Source organism: Haliotis cracherodii, unplaced genomic scaffold, assembly GCF_022045235.1.
Source record: "Haliotis cracherodii isolate W230 unplaced genomic scaffold, xgHalCrac1.p SCAF_18, whole genome shotgun sequence".
Taxonomy (NCBI): domain Eukaryota; kingdom Metazoa; phylum Mollusca; class Gastropoda; order Lepetellida; family Haliotidae; genus Haliotis; species Haliotis cracherodii.
In genome coordinates, this window is record NW_027266273.1 from 24,153,817 (window position 1) to 24,175,556 (window position 21,740).

The 21,740-nt window shown below is 37.8% G+C and overlaps 1 protein-coding gene across 1 annotated transcript; it reads right to left on the minus strand.

Annotated features, from left to right (window-relative positions):
- Positions 1–13,456: 13,456 nt before the first annotated feature.
- On the minus strand, positions 13,457–16,570 carry LOC139465505 (uncharacterized). Its single transcript, XM_071247226.1, has 2 exons — positions 16,468–16,570; positions 13,457–14,280 (listed from the first exon to the last, which is right to left on the minus strand). The coding sequence occupies exons 1-2, from the start codon at positions 16,568–16,570 to the stop codon at positions 13,457–13,459; spliced, it is 927 nt and encodes a 308-aa protein (XP_071103327.1).
- Positions 16,571–21,740: the final 5,170 nt, after the last annotated feature.

The window sequence follows — 21,740 nt, forward strand, 5'->3', positions numbered from 1 at the left end:
CACAGGTAAGCCTCACACCTTATTGTAAATGTTTACATAATTGTGATGCCGGCAAACACATTCCTTTCGTAAATTGTATAGAACTGTTTCTGTTTCAACACATTATCTAAACAATACTTGCATCAGTGTATCAGTACAAACAATTCAGACAGCTGAAATAGCGCCATGTTAAACAACGACTTGTAGAGTATTGATGGCTTTGCCAGTAAATTTAACACCAATATGTTGATGCCCATATGGAGTAATTCAATTAGTTCACAAATATAAATTGTCAATGCGAGAGAATAACCGGACTATCCAACGAAACAGATTCCATTTGAAAATTTTATGAATGAACCATTGAAAATTAGGGATGACCAATGGTGTTCCCCAAAAGGGTAAGCATCCGCCATTCAAACAATTTGCATAAAAATGTAAGTATTTATTGCCTGACGCCACGACATGGGCCCTTTGTTCCCAATCAAGTAGGTATACAACAATCCATGACTTACCACCAGCGTAATTTCGGACACAGTTTTGTTTTTATATTTTAGCGGACGTCGGAACATCTCACTGCATACGGAACTGGGTGAAATAGTGTCTTGGTATGGAGGGGAATCCAAGTTCAACCCCTATGTGTGGTAGATCGATTACAATGGTTAACCGGGCATCAGTTGCCCTTGGTAACAGTTTAGTTAAGATTCTCTGCGAAGGTACTGTCAATATTAATAGTATGCACAATTATCAATTATCACGGTTGTACACAAAATGTTACATATCAGTTGGATATAGATTTTTCTTCTTCCTATACCTAAATATAGATAAACTGATGTTCCAGCAATTTGTGTTTTGTCTTCACTTCGTGATGGGCGGTGGGGTAGCCTGGAGGTTAAATCGTTCGTGGGCCGGGTTCTATTCCCCACATGAGTACAATATGTGCAATCTCATGTTGGATTATGACCAGCTAAGGAAGCAGTGATCCAAAATGGCCTTACGCTTCTGGAATCCAACATGTCCCCTGAGGTCACACATCCCTGAGTTCATTTAGCTGTGGAAGTGAAGCCGTGTTTGATTAATCAGCAGTTATGAAGATGATGCAATGTCATCATATCGTTCCTAACTTTGTTGATAGGAACCTCACATCAAACCGTTTAGTAACTGTCCTTTCACCTGATGGTCACGTGGTGACTGTGTTGATGGCGAGGCGTCCACGTAGGCAAGAGATGGTGATGTGAGTGCAAATGTCTAGCACCCGACTGACTGCACAGGTGTGAATACCCCCTAGGGAGTTGAGAACGATAACTGGATGTGAGGTGTTTAACGTCGCGTCCAAGATGATTGCACTTGTATAACGACGTGCATGCACATGCGTGTGTGTGGCTGCTTGTACTGGTCCGAACAAATGCCGACTTTATAGAGCAAGCACACTGAGATACCACGTCGCAGTTTAACATGAATATCCCAGTCAGACACAGTATACTGACTTCGAACAGACCATGTTTTCCCCCTTCATGCCGAGCGCCAGACAGGATAACAACAAGTACCATCTTTGAACGTACATGTTTATTCGATATGACAAGGCCGGGGATCGATCCCCGGACCTTGCGCTCTCCGGGCGAACGCTCTACCAATAGACAACGGAGGCGGTAATACAAGAGGATTCACTGGTCGGGGAACAGAAAGCGCCTGTGAACAGGTACTCAGAAACTTCAGCGCTATATAAATTGATAAAATTAGATCACTGCACTGAACGTCACTCATTTCGTTTCGTTGTCTACATTGTGTTTCGTGTTTATGATTAACTAAACAGCCTGTTAACTTATTATTGTTAATTATTACACGTGATGTAATTATTACTTAACATATTATAATGGTTATAATTTTTTTGTCGCCATATAAAAAAAATATAATGCAACAAAACCTTTACCCTATTCATAAAAAACAAAGCGACAAAACCCTTTCCATAATCAATAGAAAACACTGCATAAAGCAGAGTCGATTGTAAAATTCCGACTACATGATGAGCATGTGTTTATGAATCACTATCAAAGATTAATGATACCAGGTGTTCGCGAAAAGGTAAGCGTATCCCGAGTATGTTGATGTGCATTTTGGGGCAATGGCGACGACATGCTAACGTGGTATGATTTCAACACCTATTTCAATTAAAAGAAATAAGGTAAATTCTTATGTTTTTGGTATGTAATATGTATACTTTTCCTGTTAACTACTGTCTGTCAGTCACGGACATGAATGTCTGCCACATATACCGAGATTCTCGACCTGAGTAAAATACAGTTCTGTTCTGAATGTTTCTTGTGAACATAGAAAACTGTAACAAATGTTATATTGGGATAACACTTCCTTAGTAAAGTACACACTGTAATACTTTTGAGGATTGTACTTTACAAAGGAAGTGTTATCCCAATATAACATCAGTTAAATCTGACCACTTTCTAAATGGCATCGTGTATTCATAGAAAACTGGACAAAACGTTGTTCCCGAGCAAGGATGTACTGTGTTGTTGAGTCACTCAACGTTTGTGAGAGATGACATCGAGCTATGGAAGTGATCAACATCACCACAAACATACACACCCTGTGATGTTAAATGTGCTTAGGATTTAAACGTGTTTAGACTCAACGTATTCACAATCCTAATGTACTCTGTATTCTGTACGTCACATGCTTGATAACGGTGTTAGAACCTACTCAAAAACCTCATTCCTAATTGTAATAAATAAGTTGTTCATCTATATATCTTATCCTTTCAATCGTAAGGTCTGTGAAGCAACAAGTCAGGTCAAACTCGTCTATGGGCAACAGCACAGAGACTCGGTGACCGCAGCAATACTTTATCTTGACAAAGGTGCAGAGCGAGATCAAAGGGAGATGCAAGACCGATCCCTATTGTTGTCACAGTTGTTCCATTTGATGAAGTACTGTCACGAGTCCTCTCTGTCTCAAATCACAGCCGAATGTTGGAGATCCGTGGATATCATATCGGTGTATAATGTGAACAACTCGAACAAACGGCACTTTTCAGTATCCACTCAAGGCCAACGAACCGACGGCCCTGGGCCCGTTTCACGAAGCAATCGTAAAGTTACGACTGCCGTAACTCCCATAGCTCAACACAGGCTTACACAGACTAACCTACCCCTGCGATCGCGTCGTCAAACGGGGCCCGGCGCCTGTGTTGTTCTCCAGGTACATATAGCACTGACGTGATAAGTGTAAAGTTTGATAGCACTACCAGGATATAATGGCACTTGACGTCACCAACACGTATATTTTCTGAATCTGTAGTTGACAAAGCGAAATATAAACCAAACACATTCAGTGTAAGAGTTTTAATGGATAAACGTATTTCGGCTGGAAGATGTGATTAACATATGGTTATCCGATCAATCACTGAAAATGCTATCACATAATGATGTGAGGTGGAATGGAGTATAACGTCGCATTCCTGATTTCTGACTTTAGCCACTTACATGTACGTATGTGTGGCTGCTTGTACTCGTCCGGTTTTATAGTGCTAGACCACTGAGATACCATGCCGCAGTGTAACATAACACCCCACTCAGATACAGTATACTGACTCCAAGCCGACCAGCCCTTGTTTTAGCCCCTTAATGACGAGCGCCAGACAGGGTAACGACAAGTACCATCTCTTAACATCTTTTGGAATGAGACGTCCGGGTTTCGGATCCCCGACCTTCCGGTCTCCCGACAAACGCTCTACCACCGAGCCACGGAGTCCTATTAAAGTTTTAAACACATTTAGATTTGATAATGTGTTTAGATTGTAGATAGAGGTTCTACTACACCAAATCAGTACCAGTTTGGAGAGTGCGGTTTTCGTAGGGAGCCTTCAGTGCAGATCGAGAGATATCTGCAGGCTGTGATTGGAGGATATTCTGTAAGATTTTTATGTCTTTCAAATGTACATCCATCCAGTTATTAAAACTGACCATGTTTTTCTATATTTAGTACTGTCTTTTTCAACATGATGACTTATGCTGAATGTGACCACAGCTATTTTCAAGTAGGTGACATTTGGTGCGAAACTGGGGGTGGTGTGTTTAGCTTCCGGTACTCGGAAAAGGAGCTGGCTAAGCTAGTCATTTTTATTTTTTTTATTGCTGCTCTAAGGCCAAACTGTGCACACACGTACAGGTAATAGCTGTTGAATGCTTAGTTATTTAAAAAAAAATCATAACGTTACTATAGAAGTCTATGGGAAAACATTTGGTTGTGTGTAACCTGTAGGGTGAGTGCACATTTCAGTAATTCATACTTTACATGCTTTTCTGTTTATATTTCACCATGGATACACCATGGAGGCAAATTTAAAAATAATGACAGTGAAGTTGGGGACATTTTGGGTTAAATGGAGCATTTGGATGGGCTGGAAATGAATGTTGCTTCGCATTGTGGTCGATCTCAGCATGAACCCCCCAGGGTACCTCTGTCCAACAAACCCTCCTCCTGCCTTCTGAATTTGTTGAAACTGATGAATTTGACAACAAATTAGGATAAAGTCACCACTGCCACAACAATTTCTGCCTTGTGTCAATCGCTTGCCAGTCAAGTTACGCGATGCCGTTATCTTGAATATGAAGCATGTACACTGCTGACAGCAGAATATGTCAAACATCCCCTTATTTATAGTAAACAATGTAGCATACCAATATGTCTTTCTGTTAGGTGCTCTTGTATGAATGAATGATGCTATTTTTCTATTAAGTTTCTTAAAACAGACTTATTTTTCACTCATATAACTTTCAAATAATTATTTTGTCCCCTCAAGAACTGACTCCTGGCTGTTATATCCAAACTGGTTTGCCATTTGATATTGTCTGAACACTTTTTTCAGCTTTTCACATGCCTGATGTTGACTGGGGAGGTATATGTGCACTCATGCAGAAGAAGTAGGAGTTTCGACATCGAATTTGGCATTTGGAGAAGCTGATCCGAAGTCCGGTGTTGGCAGTGTGTGATCGACAACCCTTGTTTTGCCTGGCTGCGCTTTATTACCTTGTAGAAGTTGTGGAACTTGGACATGTAGGTACAGTAAGTACATTTAAGAACCCCAGTCCACTTGAGGCCCCTCTGTTGCTCACTATCAAGTGCCATAATAAGATGACCCTCATGCACTAGACATTTCTGACAGTGCTCCCTTAATGCCTCACTGTGCAGTTTTTTAGTTTGCAAACATGAAGTAAGGGCTATACACCAGTCCCAGAACCTGCTTAGATGAAAATAATACCCACTGGCTCTTTTGGAATGTAACATTATGGTTCTGAAATCATCTGTAAAGAATGTGATAGTGTTCGACAAAACTAAATTATCTCCCCTGTTTAGTAAAATGCATTGTATCTTTCATTCCCCTATAAACCCATAAATTATTGGAGAGAAACACTATTTTAAGCTGGTATTGCATGACACTGTTAATTGTGAATAAAAAGAATTACATTTATGTCAGAATAAGCTGTACATTTTCAAAATTATATGGAATTTTAACTTTGTTTCATTGAAACTGGCAAATAACTGAAATAAGCAAGTTTAGCCACCTTGAAACATTAAACAGTAAGAATGTTTGATGTCCTGTGAGTATTTTAAAGTCTTAACTAAATAAATCAATAGAGTTAAGTGTAATTTCCTTCCATGTTGTGGTTTCAAAAAGCTTTTTACTACTTGAGGGTCCATTTCAATTTCTCGGCTTTAATAGGCGGTATGGTTCACTGGTCAGTGTGTGAGATTGCTGTTAACAATGCACCCCTTTATTTCCTATTTTCTGGTAAAGTTCATTATCCAGCCTTACATATATGATGACTTTAAAGCTGCTTAATGTGTCCCTTGCTTATTGTTGGCCTGAATTCCATGCTCTCTGTCCAATTTTGAGATTTTTTTTCTGATTCCTTTCCATGTGTACTTATGTCATCAGCCTATATCATAGAGGATTATACTTTTGATTTTTGGAGTATATGAAAGCACAAACATTTGTGATAGCCCCTCCATAGATGATTTACCAAATGCTGACAGCCATTTGAGTGTTTAATTATATAAACAATGGATGGTGTAAGTTCGAGCAATCTCAAACAATATCAATCGCATCATGTCATGAGTGTCAAAACCATATTCCATGAATGTAGCAGACTCTGCTATGTTCTGATGATGTCAGCAAAGGAAGGCAAACAACAGACCACTACTCAATTTTAAATATGTATTGTAACTGGTTTTGAGGTTTAAAGATTTGTTCAATTTTTTTAGTCGAAAAAATATTTTAGGGTGATATGATCTATGCAGCCTCAATCATTTATAGAATTGACCCCTGACCACCATCTTTTATGAAATATAAATGAACTTCCATGGTCAGTGCATGAAGGTAAAATCTTCTTTATTAATACAGAAATGCCTTTTGTAAAACATTGATGAAGTGTACATCATTAAACTCTCACAACTCTTTCTGTGCATCAAAACTATGTATTCTGGTGCCATATAGACATGCTGGATAGGAACAAGTAGTGAAGCTTAATCCAATTTCCATTTTTTTTCTGAGAAGCTACATATATATACAACATATAAATCACAGATTTGACAAGTGCAAATATATTCTGATTTGTCTACAGGTTCTACTACACCAAATCAGTACCAGTTTGGAGAGTGCGGTTTTCGTAGGGAGCCTTCAGTGCAGATCGAGAGATATCTGCAGGCTGTGATTGGAGGATATTCTGTAAGATTTTTATGTCTTTCAAATGTACATCCATCCAGTTATTAAAACTGACCATGTTTTTCTATATTTAGTACTGTCTTTTTCAACATGATGACTTATGCTGAATGTGACCACAGCTATTTTCAAGTAGGTGACATTTGGTGCGAAACTGGGGGTGGTGTGTTTAGCTTCCGGTACTCGGAAAAGGAGCTGGCTAAGCTAGTCATTTTTATTTTTTTTATTGCTGCTCTAAGGCCAAACTGTGCACACACGTACAGGTAATAGCTGTTGAATGCTTAGTTATTTAAAAAAAAATCATAACGTTACTATAGAAGTCTATGGGAAAACATTTGGTTGTGTGTAACCTGTAGGGTGAGTGCACATTTCAGTAATTCATACTTTACATGCTTTTCTGTTTATATTTCACCATGGATACACCATGGAGGCAAATTTAAAAATAATGACAGTGAAGTTGGGGACATTTTGGGTTAAATGGAGCATTTGGATGGGCTGGAAATGAATGTTGCTTCGCATTGTGGTCGATCTCAGCATGAACCCCCCAGGGTACCTCTGTCCAACAAACCCTCCTCCTGCCTTCTGAATTTGTTGAAACTGATGAATTTGACAACAAATTAGGATAAAGTCACCACTGCCACAACAATTTCTGCCTTGTGTCAATCGCTTGCCAGTCAAGTTACGCGATGCCGTTATCTTGAATATGAAGCATGTACACTGCTGACAGCAGAATATGTCAAACATCCCCTTATTTATAGTAAACAATGTAGCATACCAATATGTCTTTCTGTTAGGTGCTCTTGTATGAATGAATGATGCTATTTTTCTATTAAGTTTCTTAAAACAGACTTATTTTTCACTCATATAACTTTCAAATAATTATTTTGTCCCCTCAAGAACTGACTCCTGGCTGTTATATCCAAACTGGTTTGCCATTTGATATTGTCTGAACACTTTTTTCAGCTTTTCACATGCCTGATGTTGACTGGGGAGGTATATGTGCACTCATGCAGAAGAAGTAGGAGTTTCGACATCGAATTTGGCATTTGGAGAAGCTGATCCGAAGTCCGGTGTTGGCAGTGTGTGATCGACAACCCTTGTTTTGCCTGGCTGCGCTTTATTACCTTGTAGAAGTTGTGGAACTTGGACATGTAGGTACAGTAAGTACATTTAAGAACCCCAGTCCACTTGAGGCCCCTCTGTTGCTCACTATCAAGTGCCATAATAAGATGACCCTCATGCACTAGACATTTCTGACAGTGCTCCCTTAATGCCTCACTGTGCAGTTTTTTAGTTTGCAAACATGAAGTAAGGGCTATACACCAGTCCCAGAACCTGCTTAGATGAAAATAATACCCACTGGCTCTTTTGGAATGTAACATTATGGTTCTGAAATCATCTGTAAAGAATGTGATAGTGTTCGACAAAACTAAATTATCTCCCCTGTTTAGTAAAATGCATTGTATCTTTCATTCCCCTATAAACCCATAAATTATTGGAGAGAAACACTATTTTAAGCTGGTATTGCATGACACTGTTAATTGTGAATAAAAAGAATTACATTTATGTCAGAATAAGCTGTACATTTTCAAAATTATATGGAATTTTAACTTTGTTTCATTGAAACTGGCAAATAACTGAAATAAGCAAGTTTAGCCACCTTGAAACATTAAACAGTAAGAATGTTTGATGTCCTGTGAGTATTTTAAAGTCTTAACTAAATAAATCAATAGAGTTAAGTGTAATTTCCTTCCATGTTGTGGTTTCAAAAAGCTTTTTACTACTTGAGGGTCCATTTCAATTTCTCGGCTTTAATAGGCGGTATGGTTCACTGGTCAGTGTGTGAGATTGCTGTTAACAATGCACCCCTTTATTTCCTATTTTCTGGTAAAGTTCATTATCCAGCCTTACATATATGATGACTTTAAAGCTGCTTAATGTGTCCCTTGCTTATTGTTGGCCTGAATTCCATGCTCTCTGTCCAATTTTGAGATTTTTTTTCTGATTCCTTTCCATGTGTACTTATGTCATCAGCCTATATCATAGAGGATTATACTTTTGATTTTTGGAGTATATGAAAGCACAAACATTTGTGATAGCCCCTCCATAGATGATTTACCAAATGCTGACAGCCATTTGAGTGTTTAATTATATAAACAATGGATGGTGTAAGTTCGAGCAATCTCAAACAATATCAATCGCATCATGTCATGAGTGTCAAAACCATATTCCATGAATGTAGCAGACTCTGCTATGTTCTGATGATGTCAGCAAAGGAAGGCAAACAACAGACCACTACTCAATTTTAAATATGTATTGTAACTGGTTTTGAGGTTTAAAGATTTGTTCAATTTTTTTAGTCGAAAAAATATTTTAGGGTGATATGATCTATGCAGCCTCAATCATTTATAGAATTGACCCCTGACCACCATCTTTTATGAAATATAAATGAACTTCCATGGTCAGTGCATGAAGGTAAAATCTTCTTTATTAATACAGAAATGCCTTTTGTAAAACATTGATGAAGTGTACATCATTAAACTCTCACAACTCTTTCTGTGCATCAAAACTATGTATTCTGGTGCCATATAGACATGCTGGATAGGAACAAGTAGTGAAGCTTAATCCAATTTCCATTTTTTTTCTGAGAAGCTACATATATATACAACATATAAATCACAGATTTGACAAGTGCAAATATATTCTGATTTGTCTACAGGTTCTACTACACCAAATCAGTACCAGTTTGGAGAGTGCGGTTTTCGTAGGGAGCCTTCAGTGCAGATCGAGAGATATCTGCAGGCTGTGATTGGAGGATATTCTGTAAGATTTTTATGTCTTTCAAATGTACATCCATCCAGTTATTAAAACTGACCATGTTTTTCTATATTTAGTACTGTCTTTTTCAACATGATGACTTATGCTGAATGTGACCACAGCTATTTTCAAGTAGGTGACATTTGGTGCGAAACTGGGGGTGGTGTGTTTAGCTTCCGGTACTCGGAAAAGGAGCTGGCTAAGCTAGTCATTTTTATTTTTTTTATTGCTGCTCTAAGGCCAAACTGTGCACACACGTACAGGTAATAGCTGTTGAATGCTTAGTTATTTAAAAAAAAATCATAACGTTACTATAGAAGTCTATGGGAAAACATTTGGTTGTGTGTAACCTGTAGGGTGAGTGCACATTTCAGTAATTCATACTTTACATGCTTTTCTGTTTATATTTCACCATGGATACACCATGGAGGCAAATTTAAAAATAATGACAGTGAAGTTGGGGACATTTTGGGTTAAATGGAGCATTTGGATGGGCTGGAAATGAATGTTGCTTCGCATTGTGGTCGATCTCAGCATGAACCCCCCAGGGTACCTCTGTCCAACAAACCCTCCTCCTGCCTTCTGAATTTGTTGAAACTGATGAATTTGACAACAAATTAGGATAAAGTCACCACTGCCACAACAATTTCTGCCTTGTGTCAATCGCTTGCCAGTCAAGTTACGCGATGCCGTTATCTTGAATATGAAGCATGTACACTGCTGACAGCAGAATATGTCAAACATCCCCTTATTTATAGTAAACAATGTAGCATACCAATATGTCTTTCTGTTAGGTGCTCTTGTATGAATGAATGATGCTATTTTTCTATTAAGTTTCTTAAAACAGACTTATTTTTCACTCATATAACTTTCAAATAATTATTTTGTCCCCTCAAGAACTGACTCCTGGCTGTTATATCCAAACTGGTTTGCCATTTGATATTGTCTGAACACTTTTTTCAGCTTTTCACATGCCTGATGTTGACTGGGGAGGTATATGTGCACTCATGCAGAAGAAGTAGGAGTTTCGACATCGAATTTGGCATTTGGAGAAGCTGATCCGAAGTCCGGTGTTGGCAGTGTGTGATCGACAACCCTTGTTTTGCCTGGCTGCGCTTTATTACCTTGTAGAAGTTGTGGAACTTGGACATGTAGGTACAGTAAGTACATTTAAGAACCCCAGTCCACTTGAGGCCCCTCTGTTGCTCACTATCAAGTGCCATAATAAGATGACCCTCATGCACTAGACATTTCTGACAGTGCTCCCTTAATGCCTCACTGTGCAGTTTTTTAGTTTGCAAACATGAAGTAAGGGCTATACACCAGTCCCAGAACCTGCTTAGATGAAAATAATACCCACTGGCTCTTTTGGAATGTAACATTATGGTTCTGAAATCATCTGTAAAGAATGTGATAGTGTTCGACAAAACTAAATTATCTCCCCTGTTTAGTAAAATGCATTGTATCTTTCATTCCCCTATAAACCCATAAATTATTGGAGAGAAACACTATTTTAAGCTGGTATTGCATGACACTGTTAATTGTGAATAAAAAGAATTACATTTATGTCAGAATAAGCTGTACATTTTCAAAATTATATGGAATTTTAACTTTGTTTCATTGAAACTGGCAAATAACTGAAATAAGCAAGTTTAGCCACCTTGAAACATTAAACAGTAAGAATGTTTGATGTCCTGTGAGTATTTTAAAGTCTTAACTAAATAAATCAATAGAGTTAAGTGTAATTTCCTTCCATGTTGTGGTTTCAAAAAGCTTTTTACTACTTGAGGGTCCATTTCAATTTCTCGGCTTTAATAGGCGGTATGGTTCACTGGTCAGTGTGTGAGATTGCTGTTAACAATGCACCCCTTTATTTCCTATTTTCTGGTAAAGTTCATTATCCAGCCTTACATATATGATGACTTTAAAGCTGCTTAATGTGTCCCTTGCTTATTGTTGGCCTGAATTCCATGCTCTCTGTCCAATTTTGAGATTTTTTTTCTGATTCCTTTCCATGTGTACTTATGTCATCAGCCTATATCATAGAGGATTATACTTTTGATTTTTGGAGTATATGAAAGCACAAACATTTGTGATAGCCCCTCCATAGATGATTTACCAAATGCTGACAGCCATTTGAGTGTTTAATTATATAAACAATGGATGGTGTAAGTTCGAGCAATCTCAAACAATATCAATCGCATCATGTCATGAGTGTCAAAACCATATTCCATGAATGTAGCAGACTCTGCTATGTTCTGATGATGTCAGCAAAGGAAGGCAAACAACAGACCACTACTCAATTTTAAATATGTATTGTAACTGGTTTTGAGGTTTAAAGATTTGTTCAATTTTTTTAGTCGAAAAAATATTTTAGGGTGATATGATCTATGCAGCCTCAATCATTTATAGAATTGACCCCTGACCACCATCTTTTATGAAATATAAATGAACTTCCATGGTCAGTGCATGAAGGTAAAATCTTCTTTATTAATACAGAAATGCCTTTTGTAAAACATTGATGAAGTGTACATCATTAAACTCTCACAACTCTTTCTGTGCATCAAAACTATGTATTCTGGTGCCATATAGACATGCTGGATAGGAACAAGTAGTGAAGCTTAATCCAATTTCCATTTTTTTTCTGAGAAGCTACATATATATACAACATATAAATCACAGATTTGACAAGTGCAAATATATTCTGATTTGTCTACAGGTTCTACTACACCAAATCAGTACCAGTTTGGAGAGTGCGGTTTTCGTAGGGAGCCTTCAGTGCAGATCGAGAGATATCTGCAGGCTGTGATTGGAGGATATTCTGTAAGATTTTTATGTCTTTCAAATGTACATCCATCCAGTTATTAAAACTGACCATGTTTTTCTATATTTAGTACTGTCTTTTTCAACATGATGACTTATGCTGAATGTGACCACAGCTATTTTCAAGTAGGTGACATTTGGTGCGAAACTGGGGGTGGTGTGTTTAGCTTCCGGTACTCGGAAAAGGAGCTGGCTAAGCTAGTCATTTTTATTTTTTTTATTGCTGCTCTAAGGCCAAACTGTGCACACACGTACAGGTAATAGCTGTTGAATGCTTAGTTATTTAAAAAAAAATCATAACGTTACTATAGAAGTCCATGGGAAAACATTTGGTTGTGTGTAACCTAGAATGCTAAACATATACTCCTTCAAAAAGTCGGGAATGTTGAGATATAAATTTCATGATCGGTCGTCAGAAGAAAGATCGGCTTTGAAAAACGACTACCAAAGGACGGTTTGGAACTAAATCATAAAATTACACATGGACCATGCACCTCCGTGCACCCGGTTAGGTTGTCATTCTTGATTTTGACACTTAAGAGAAAATCGTCCAATTGCTCTGAGCAATTGGTATTGTGAATTTTTATTATCCAAGGCAACACGTTAGTTCTTTTCTTGGAATTTGGAACAGGTTTCTGCAGTTACAAAATGTTAACAATCGGCTCTGTACAAGGCGCAAATAACTGAGTACCTCCAGCAGCGGAACATTAACAGCATCACCTTCTGCAAGAGGAGTTGACAGGACTCTCTTAATTTGTCATTGGAAGATTAGTTTGGACCATGCCATTCCGTATGAACAAATGCTTGACCAATCGTGGCGGTATGTAGTGTTTCAGCATGAGTAATTTTTATTCGGTTTCTGCTGGCTAAAAAAGGCTTTGTTGTATTTTCCTTATTTCATGTATTGTCCGAAATGGCCGGACGTATCCTGCAAGCACGCTGGATGTATACATTCATGAAAGGAACTATTTTAAAATCGTTTTCCTGTAGGACCAGATGGTGAGTGAGTTGGGTTTAACACCGCTTTTAACAGTATTCCACTTATATCACAGCGTGTCAGCTTTATGTGGGAGGAAAGCCCGAAGTGATGTATGTCTCAAAAGTTTAAATCTCACACAAGGATGTATCCTTCTCGAGGACATATTTCTCGGATGGGAATACAGGGTCACTCTTGTACCTCAGTAATATGAGTGCGATCTTAATTGCTACAATTCCCATTGTTATCCCGAGAATTAGAATAAACATGATAGTGTTTACCTTTGTAATACCGAAATTGTTGTCGGTGATGGCACTGTATATAATTATTCTTGTGATAGCTGACCCAAAGGTATAACGGGTGTACAGCTCATTACAAGCAACGTCAATCATACTGAGGACGACAACTGTCAGTATCATAATACTAAATGCAATTGTCGAGGCGGTGCTAGGACCAAGAGGTGAAACGGACCTGAAAGCAATAACTTTACTCAGCGAGTTAACTGCATGACTGAGACTCCATGTAAACATCGCAGACACTCCATTGCTTACAAACAATCGGAACAGGACATCATCATATCGCCTGCCTTGTTTCGCCAGATCAAACCTGGATCTGTAGAGTTGCAGGTGGGCCCTTCCAATGCAAATAGCAAAACAAACAGTGGACCCCAAAATAACAATAAAGGCCAACTCTAAAGCTTCTCTATCCAGGAGGAAGAGCCAGCTGATGTAGAGGAGAAGCCCCAGTATGTAGACTAGGAGGAAAAGAGTGGAGAAGAGGTAAGGGTGGTCGATGTGTGAACCGTTAGGACCCTTCCTGCAGTGGAGGGTTAGAGAATAGAGGATCCACAAAGCTTGCCAGGCAAAGACAGCGATGAAGATGTACGCTGACCACGTTCCCTGCGTCAACTCAGTCCGGAACATTTCAGGTTGGAAGGGTGCCAGGAATAAGCCTATAACCGAGAAAGGTTGTCAACAGTCTTATATTAAACATAATTTATCGTCCATAAAGACAAGGGGATTGGGCACAAGTACACCAAGTATTGCCGCTTTCTCCCTGACAGTGTGATATTGTGGAAGATAGTATTTTCTGGATTTATTGATTAGTTGTTTTACTTCAGTATGTTGTAAATACTGTTATTATGTATATTTTAGATAATGCAGAAACTTATTTATTGCATTTATTTCAGATTTATGAAGCAATCATCCATTGATGAACCTACACCAACTTTATTTCTCATTCAGGCTGCGTAAATGTTCGAGTGGTTGTTACCTAAGCATCATTAGTAAAGTCTTTTCTTAAGTTCTGCTCGTGGTAATCTTGAAGTTTGGTGATCAATCAAAGTTGCAATTGAAGCCCATGTGTTTTCTTGATTGGCTAGCTTTAAAACCTGTATCCAACGTCTTAAGTCCTCTGTAGACTTCACTGTACCTCCCACTCACACCATACGCGCTTCTTGGAAGAGACAAGATCAGTATTTTTAAGTTATTATTGTGTTCTATTTATGCAGAATGATATATTATTCACTGTTAGTAATTAATAAATGTATATATTTCATTTCATAGTATGTGTATCTGTGTTTTGTCCGAGTTGTGATTGGAACAGTTTGTGTATTCAGTAACTATTATGCAAACTACAGACAAAGAATAAGGGAAAAATTATTTGAACGTGACTTTCGTTCAGGGGTACATTTACAATATAAAAACGTGGCATTGCAACTCATCATTTAGTAACAATGAAATTACACATCATGCATGAACAGCACACGTAGGTGATGCCCGTCCGCACAGACGGCAAAGTTTGCACACCTATAAGGGAACTCACAACTATGCAATTGTTTTTTTGTTTATTGTTTGTTTGTTGTTTAACGACGGTTTGTAAATAATCGAGTCTGGACAAGACAATCCATTAACTGACATCATGAGTATCGATACATGCAATTGGGATACGATGACATGCATCAACCAAGTCACCGATCCTATCCACCTATTTGCCTTTTACGGCAAGCATGGGTTACTGAAGACCTATTCTGACCCGGATCTTCATGTGTTAAATGTTCACAGCGAATACTCTGACATAACGTAAAGAAAAGTTCATCGAGTGATCATGTCTGATTTTTAACCTTAGGTCTGTTACAGTTATGTTACAGGTTATTTTCACTTTGTTTATTCATTCCAGCAATATGTTACATATACAGAACAAGCATGGCATGTGATACTGTACATTGTAGACACCATCTTATACGATCTAGTGCAATAGATGTTAAATTACAGCATGATAGAATGTTGTTTTATACCAGATATATACTCAGACATTATAATCTGTTCATCAGTGCTTGCCACCTATTGTTGAAATTGGGAATGCTATTATTATCCATTGCTATGTATTTCTCAGCCCTGAATATGTCCTTCAGGATGTTTGTAAATGGTCCAAGACATACACAGGAGCTCGTTTAGTATTCTATATTTCCTAATTACTGAGAGAATAAACTGTTTAGAGACAGTGTCGAATACCTTTTCGAAATCTACAAGTAGAAATAACAATATTTTTCTTGTTTCAAACATCGAATCATATAAAAGTCGCCTATTTTCACTAATAATTGTCCTAGGAATAAAACCAGTTTGATTTTCATGAACAAGAATATCAGAAGTAATTTTAAGCCTGTTCGTTATGCAAGTACTGATAACTTTATATAAAGAATTCAAAATAGTTATTGGGAGCCAGTTTAAAGTCTTTTTTGTCTTTATTAGGTTTGGGGATGGGTATAATGACGCCTCTCTTCAGGGACAAAGTAAGCTGGTCTTTTTTGTAAGTTTCCTTAATATATCTAAAAACCCATAGTCCCAGACCACACCTCACCCCAACAGAGAACTTTAAGATTCAATAGTAAAAGCCGTCAATTCCAGGATTCTTATTATTTTTCATGTAATATACTGCTTTGGCAATTACTTTCAAATCTAAGTCCTATTCAAGACTGTTTACGTTTCCCAGGTATATCACAGCGTTAGGGAAAATGGAGGCTTGTTGTTAGTAATACTGCCTTTGCTAGATACAAACAGGATTCTGCATAATTCTGCGATCATAACTGTAAACTGGTCATGTGGAACTGGAAGTGTTGTGTTGTGGCTACTGTTGCTACCTGGTACACCTTGCTGAAACGCTGCACCGAACACCGCTGCAGAGACGAAGACCACGACAACGATGGCGTGGAGAGCCGATCGGGTGGCGTGATCATCCTTCATTGTGTGGCCAGACCTTGGGGAGTAAACGTGAGTGAGTGAATTTGATTTTACGCCGCTTTTAGCAATATTCCAGCAATATCACGGCGGGGGACACCAGAAATGGGCTTTACACATTGTACCCATGTCGGGAATCGAACCCGGGTCTTCGGCGTAACGAGCGAACGCTTTAACCACTAGGCTACCCGACCGCCCCGGGGAGTAAACGAGGAGTTGCAGGTAACCCTGGTGGTTGCACATTACCTAGCTCAGCTATGATGAATTACTTCCCTTGCCAGAGGTGGGCGTTGCAATTGTCTAGTAGCAAAACATCAAGTTGAGGATTTGCTGGAGTGATGATCACTAATTTCTATAAGTTGATTTGTACATTTTGGGTTGAGGACAATATACGGAGCATTGTACAACATAATTGATATAGCAAGACTCGATTTTTAAACATGATGTTTACAATCTGAATTGCTAATTATTCGAGTTCCAGGCTAATTTTCTGTTCAATACAACTCACCCTGAAAGAGGGGGCGCCACCTAGCGAGTGCCGGGTTCAGACGTGCAACACATGACCTCCGTTGAAACTGGTAAAATACAAAGTTTAAATCGCAAATATCAAAATATATGTTCTAACCCTTATCATACTTTAAGCCAGTAAACATGATGTGATGTGATAATGAACTTTATAGATCCAGAGTCGGCTGTTTCCAGTCAACCTTGTTCAAACACGTGCTGCACGTTCCGGCCGGCTCGGGGACCGGGCTATGGGGTGTGTTCTTCTTTTCGTTGCTTTTCATTCTGATAAGTAACGGTGTCGAGAAAAAAACCAGGACCTCCTAAAAGACAAGTGACTCCTGGTGGCGTGTTGAGTCCTAACGAACTTTTGAAAGAAATGCGTGAAATTTAAAGTGAAATGAATGAGAATTTCAGTATGCTGTCTACGAGAATAGGGAAAATGGAACGTGAATTATCTTCACTAGCAGACGACAGTGAACAGATACAGAAAAATGTTACATAACTGACAGAAAGGATTGATTTTCTCGAAGCAAGCAGTCGGAGGAACATCCTGCTGTTTTTCAATGTAAGTGAGACTTCTGAAGAAAAACCGTCGGATATTGAAAATACGATTACTAACATCATTGAAAGGACGATGAAAAAAGACGATGACGTCGGGATTGACAGTGTGAAGAGACTACCGAGTAAATCACTAGGCGCAAGACCCATTCTTGTGAAGTCCAAAGACTGTAAGTCTGCAGTGCTGAAATCATTAGGAAAACTTAAGGGAACTAAGATTGGGGTTGCAGAAGGAAGTGAGAGAATATAGGGCCAAATTGAAAGACCTCATGGATGAAGCTCATGAAAATAGAAGTTTCTCTGTGTTGAGATCTGATAGACTGATTATTGACAACGAAATGTATACATGGGACGATGTATCCAACACAACTAAGCTCGTAAAAACATTCTCAAAAAAGTTAAAGAATAAAGGTGTGGCCAAGGTCCTAACAACGTAAATATTATCCCCTTCGTCAAATGTATTTCATGGAACATTGAAGGTTTCAGTAAGCATTTACAGAAATCCGACTTTATTAATTTTATCAACAAATATGATCTAATTTCATTTGTGGAAACATAGTGTGATAATGACTGTGTGGACATTCAGGATTATACAGGTTTTAGTTCAATACGTGCTACAACACACGGTGCTATTAGAAACTTTGGTGGAAGCCAAGTTTACAAAAAGAAATCTATTGTAAACTTTTGTAATCTCCTTAAAGGTGACTCTTGTAATATATTTTGTTTAGAAATGGACATTTCAGATCATAGAAATGTTTACCATGCAACTGTTTACTATTCACCCGAAGGATCGAGTAAGCATGCAGACGAATCGTTTTTTGAAATACTAATAGCTGACGTTGCCAAGTTTAAAAAGGCAGATCAGGATTGTGACATCATTGTTCAGGGCGATTTAAATGCGCGGACAGGTGATGGCTCCTTTTGTGATTACATTGTTGATGACGATACCACATATTTGTCAATTGATGAAGATGTGGGATATATTGAGGATATCAAACTTCCACGAGTTTTTCAAAACAAGAGGATAAATTAGCGTGGACGTTCCCTAATTGATATGTGTAAACTAACAGGTCTAAGATTATGCAACGGCGTTAGTGGACTACGTTTTGTGCCTTGAAAAAACCTTTAACCTCATCACAAATTTTGAAGTACTTTACAGTCGAGTTGCAAGTTCGCACCTACTCTTTGAAATGGACACGGGGTCACGTTGACACTCCACAGGCAGAAATACCACCTCAACTTAGATACGTTTGGGATGAATCACAAGCTAACCGTTACCGTCAAAACTGGGATTGTTTACCAGAAAACCTTGTTAGGACTTTCAATTCGTGAATATCCAATGATGACAATCAAAATGCCTTTTCAACATTTCAAAATTTTATTGAATGTTGTGCAGACTTTTGTACAAAAAAACACCAAGAGAAATTCGAAAACGCACAAGGATGGGGCATAACTGGTTTGGTCAAGAATGTTGGGACGCACGTGCAACCGCTCGCCGTCTTCTCCGAGCATATCATGATTCTAGTAGTGACAACAACCGACAACGGTACATTGACTCGTGGAGGTCCGTACAGAAGCCTATGCAAACAGAAATCGACATCTGTGTTTCAGTGTTATATAACAGATATTAACAATGCTTTATCAACGCATAATAGTTGACAGTTCTGGTCTTCTTTTTTTTAAAAAAAGGTCATTTAAAAGTAATTAAATTTCACCTGATTTTTGGTTATTGTATTTCAATCATTTGTTCCAAGGCACTACTTTTGCTGAATGTGAGAAACAGTTTATACAGATGTTCAACATTTTGTAGAATCTATTAGTGAAGAGTTGATTAACTCTTCTGTAGATGACAATGGGTTAGATAGTTGAATAACTTTAGATGAAATATTTAAAGCTGTTAATGATATGCCAAATAGAAAAGCCCCAGGGTTTAGTGGTGTACCCATTGAATATTTTAAATATGCCCCTCCCATGTGTTTTGAAATGCTGTTATCCTTGTTTAATAAAATCTTATTGACTGGTACTTATCCAGAGGAGTGGACATTAGGTTCATTCTTCCTTTGCATAAAAAAGGGTAATGTAAATGACCCTAGTAATTTACAGATCTTTTACTCTTTTAGAAATATCTGGTAAAATCTTTTGTAAAATTATATGTACTAGACTCACCAATTGGGCAACTGATGGAAGTGTTATTATCCCTGAACAAGCAGGTTTTAGAAAGGGGTTTCAAACTGTGGATAATATATTTATACTTCAAAATATTATTGATAAATATTTAAGATTGTATAAAGGTAGACTATACTGTGCCTTTATTGATTTAAAAGCAGCTTTTGACTCTGTGTCACATAATGCTCTGATGTACAAACTTTGGACTGATAACATTAAAGGTTCTGTTTTAGATTACTTAGAAATATGAATGAAAATGTGAAAACATGCGTATCTCTGAATTCTGGATTTACTAAATTCTTTGACTGTTCATTTGGAGTTAGACAGGGTTGCCAGATGTCACCATTTTTATTTCATTCTTTATAAATGACACTGTAGGTTTTTTGCAACAAGATAAGCAATGGTGTATTAGTATAGGTACTCTACAGTTATTTATGCTGCTTTTTGCAGATGACATTGTAGTAATAGATAGTACAGTTATTGGTCTTCAAAGGAGATTAAATAATCTTTCCCAATATTGTTATAAATGACAGCTGCAAATAAATAATGTCAAGAGCAAGGTAATTGTCTTTCGCAAAGACGGTCGATTAAAGATATATGAATTTCTTTCTCTAAATACATGTCCGTTTGAAATTGTTTCAGTGTATAACTATTTAAGTGTACATCTTTCAAGCTCTGGTTCATGGTTTAATACACAGAACACTTTAACACTCCAGGCCAATAAAGTTTTGCAGTCACTAAAAACAAACAGTATTGATTTTCATAAGTTACCTTTACATGGTTTGACTCATTTATTTGATGTCAAGCTACTACCAATCTTGTTGTATGGCAGTTAAGTCTGGGGGGTTCATCCTTCACCTGATATTAATACAGTCCATGACAATTTCTGTAAACAGCTTTTATATTTAAGACGGAGTACACCTAATATTGTTGCAAGGAGGGAGATAGGTCGTTATTCACTTAAAGTAAACCAATATATGAAAATTATTTGTTATTAGATTGTTATTTCAAACTGATAATCCTATTTTGAAACATGTTTATGATTATCAAGTGTCCTTGGCGGATAAAGGTATTGAATGTTGGGCTTTTCATTTAAATAATTATTATCATCATATGATTTTGGTTCTGTCTGGTGTAATCAAGATGTTCCAAATGAAAATAAGTTTATTGTTTGTTTTAAGCAAATATGTATAGATATAAATCAGCAAACTTGGTTAAGTAAAATAAAAACATTTTTCAAACTTACAATGAGTTCACAAATTAAACCATGCATTGTATTAGAAAGATATTTAACATCAATACCTCTTAGAGTATATCAATTTGCTCTTAGTTCTTTCCGTTGTTCTAGCCATAACCTAATGCTAAAGAAGGTAGAAAAATTGGTCTTTCTAGAGATGAACGCTTATGTCCATTTTGTGTAGTCCGTGTAATTGAAACTGAGTATCATTTCTGCATTGAATGTCAATTTTACTCAGATCTGAGAAATAGTCTTATACCTAAGTATTACCATTCGAAACCTTCATATGATAAATTCTGCACTCTTATGTCTTGCTAAAATGACACTCACCCTGAAATTTCCAAATGAAATATACAGTATATACCGTTACACCGACTTCACAACCAGTCGACAGTGAGCAACATGTGGTGATTGCGTAGGTAGACTTACATTTCAACCACGTCACTTGCGTAAGGAGACTGTTTTCAGTACTTGAAGGACCGAATCGCATTCATTGACATCTCGGGGACCACATGGCCATTCTGGTAGTGACGCTCCTGAAATGTCTCTGTATTGACAGGAAATGAGGTTTTGAAATGCGACATACACGTGAACTGCACATTTAACACTCATTATCTGTATTTTCCACACGTATTCAACAGTGAACGTTTCTGTCATATATTGGTCAGTCGTATATTTATTGATGTAGTAGCTGGTCCTTTTGTACAT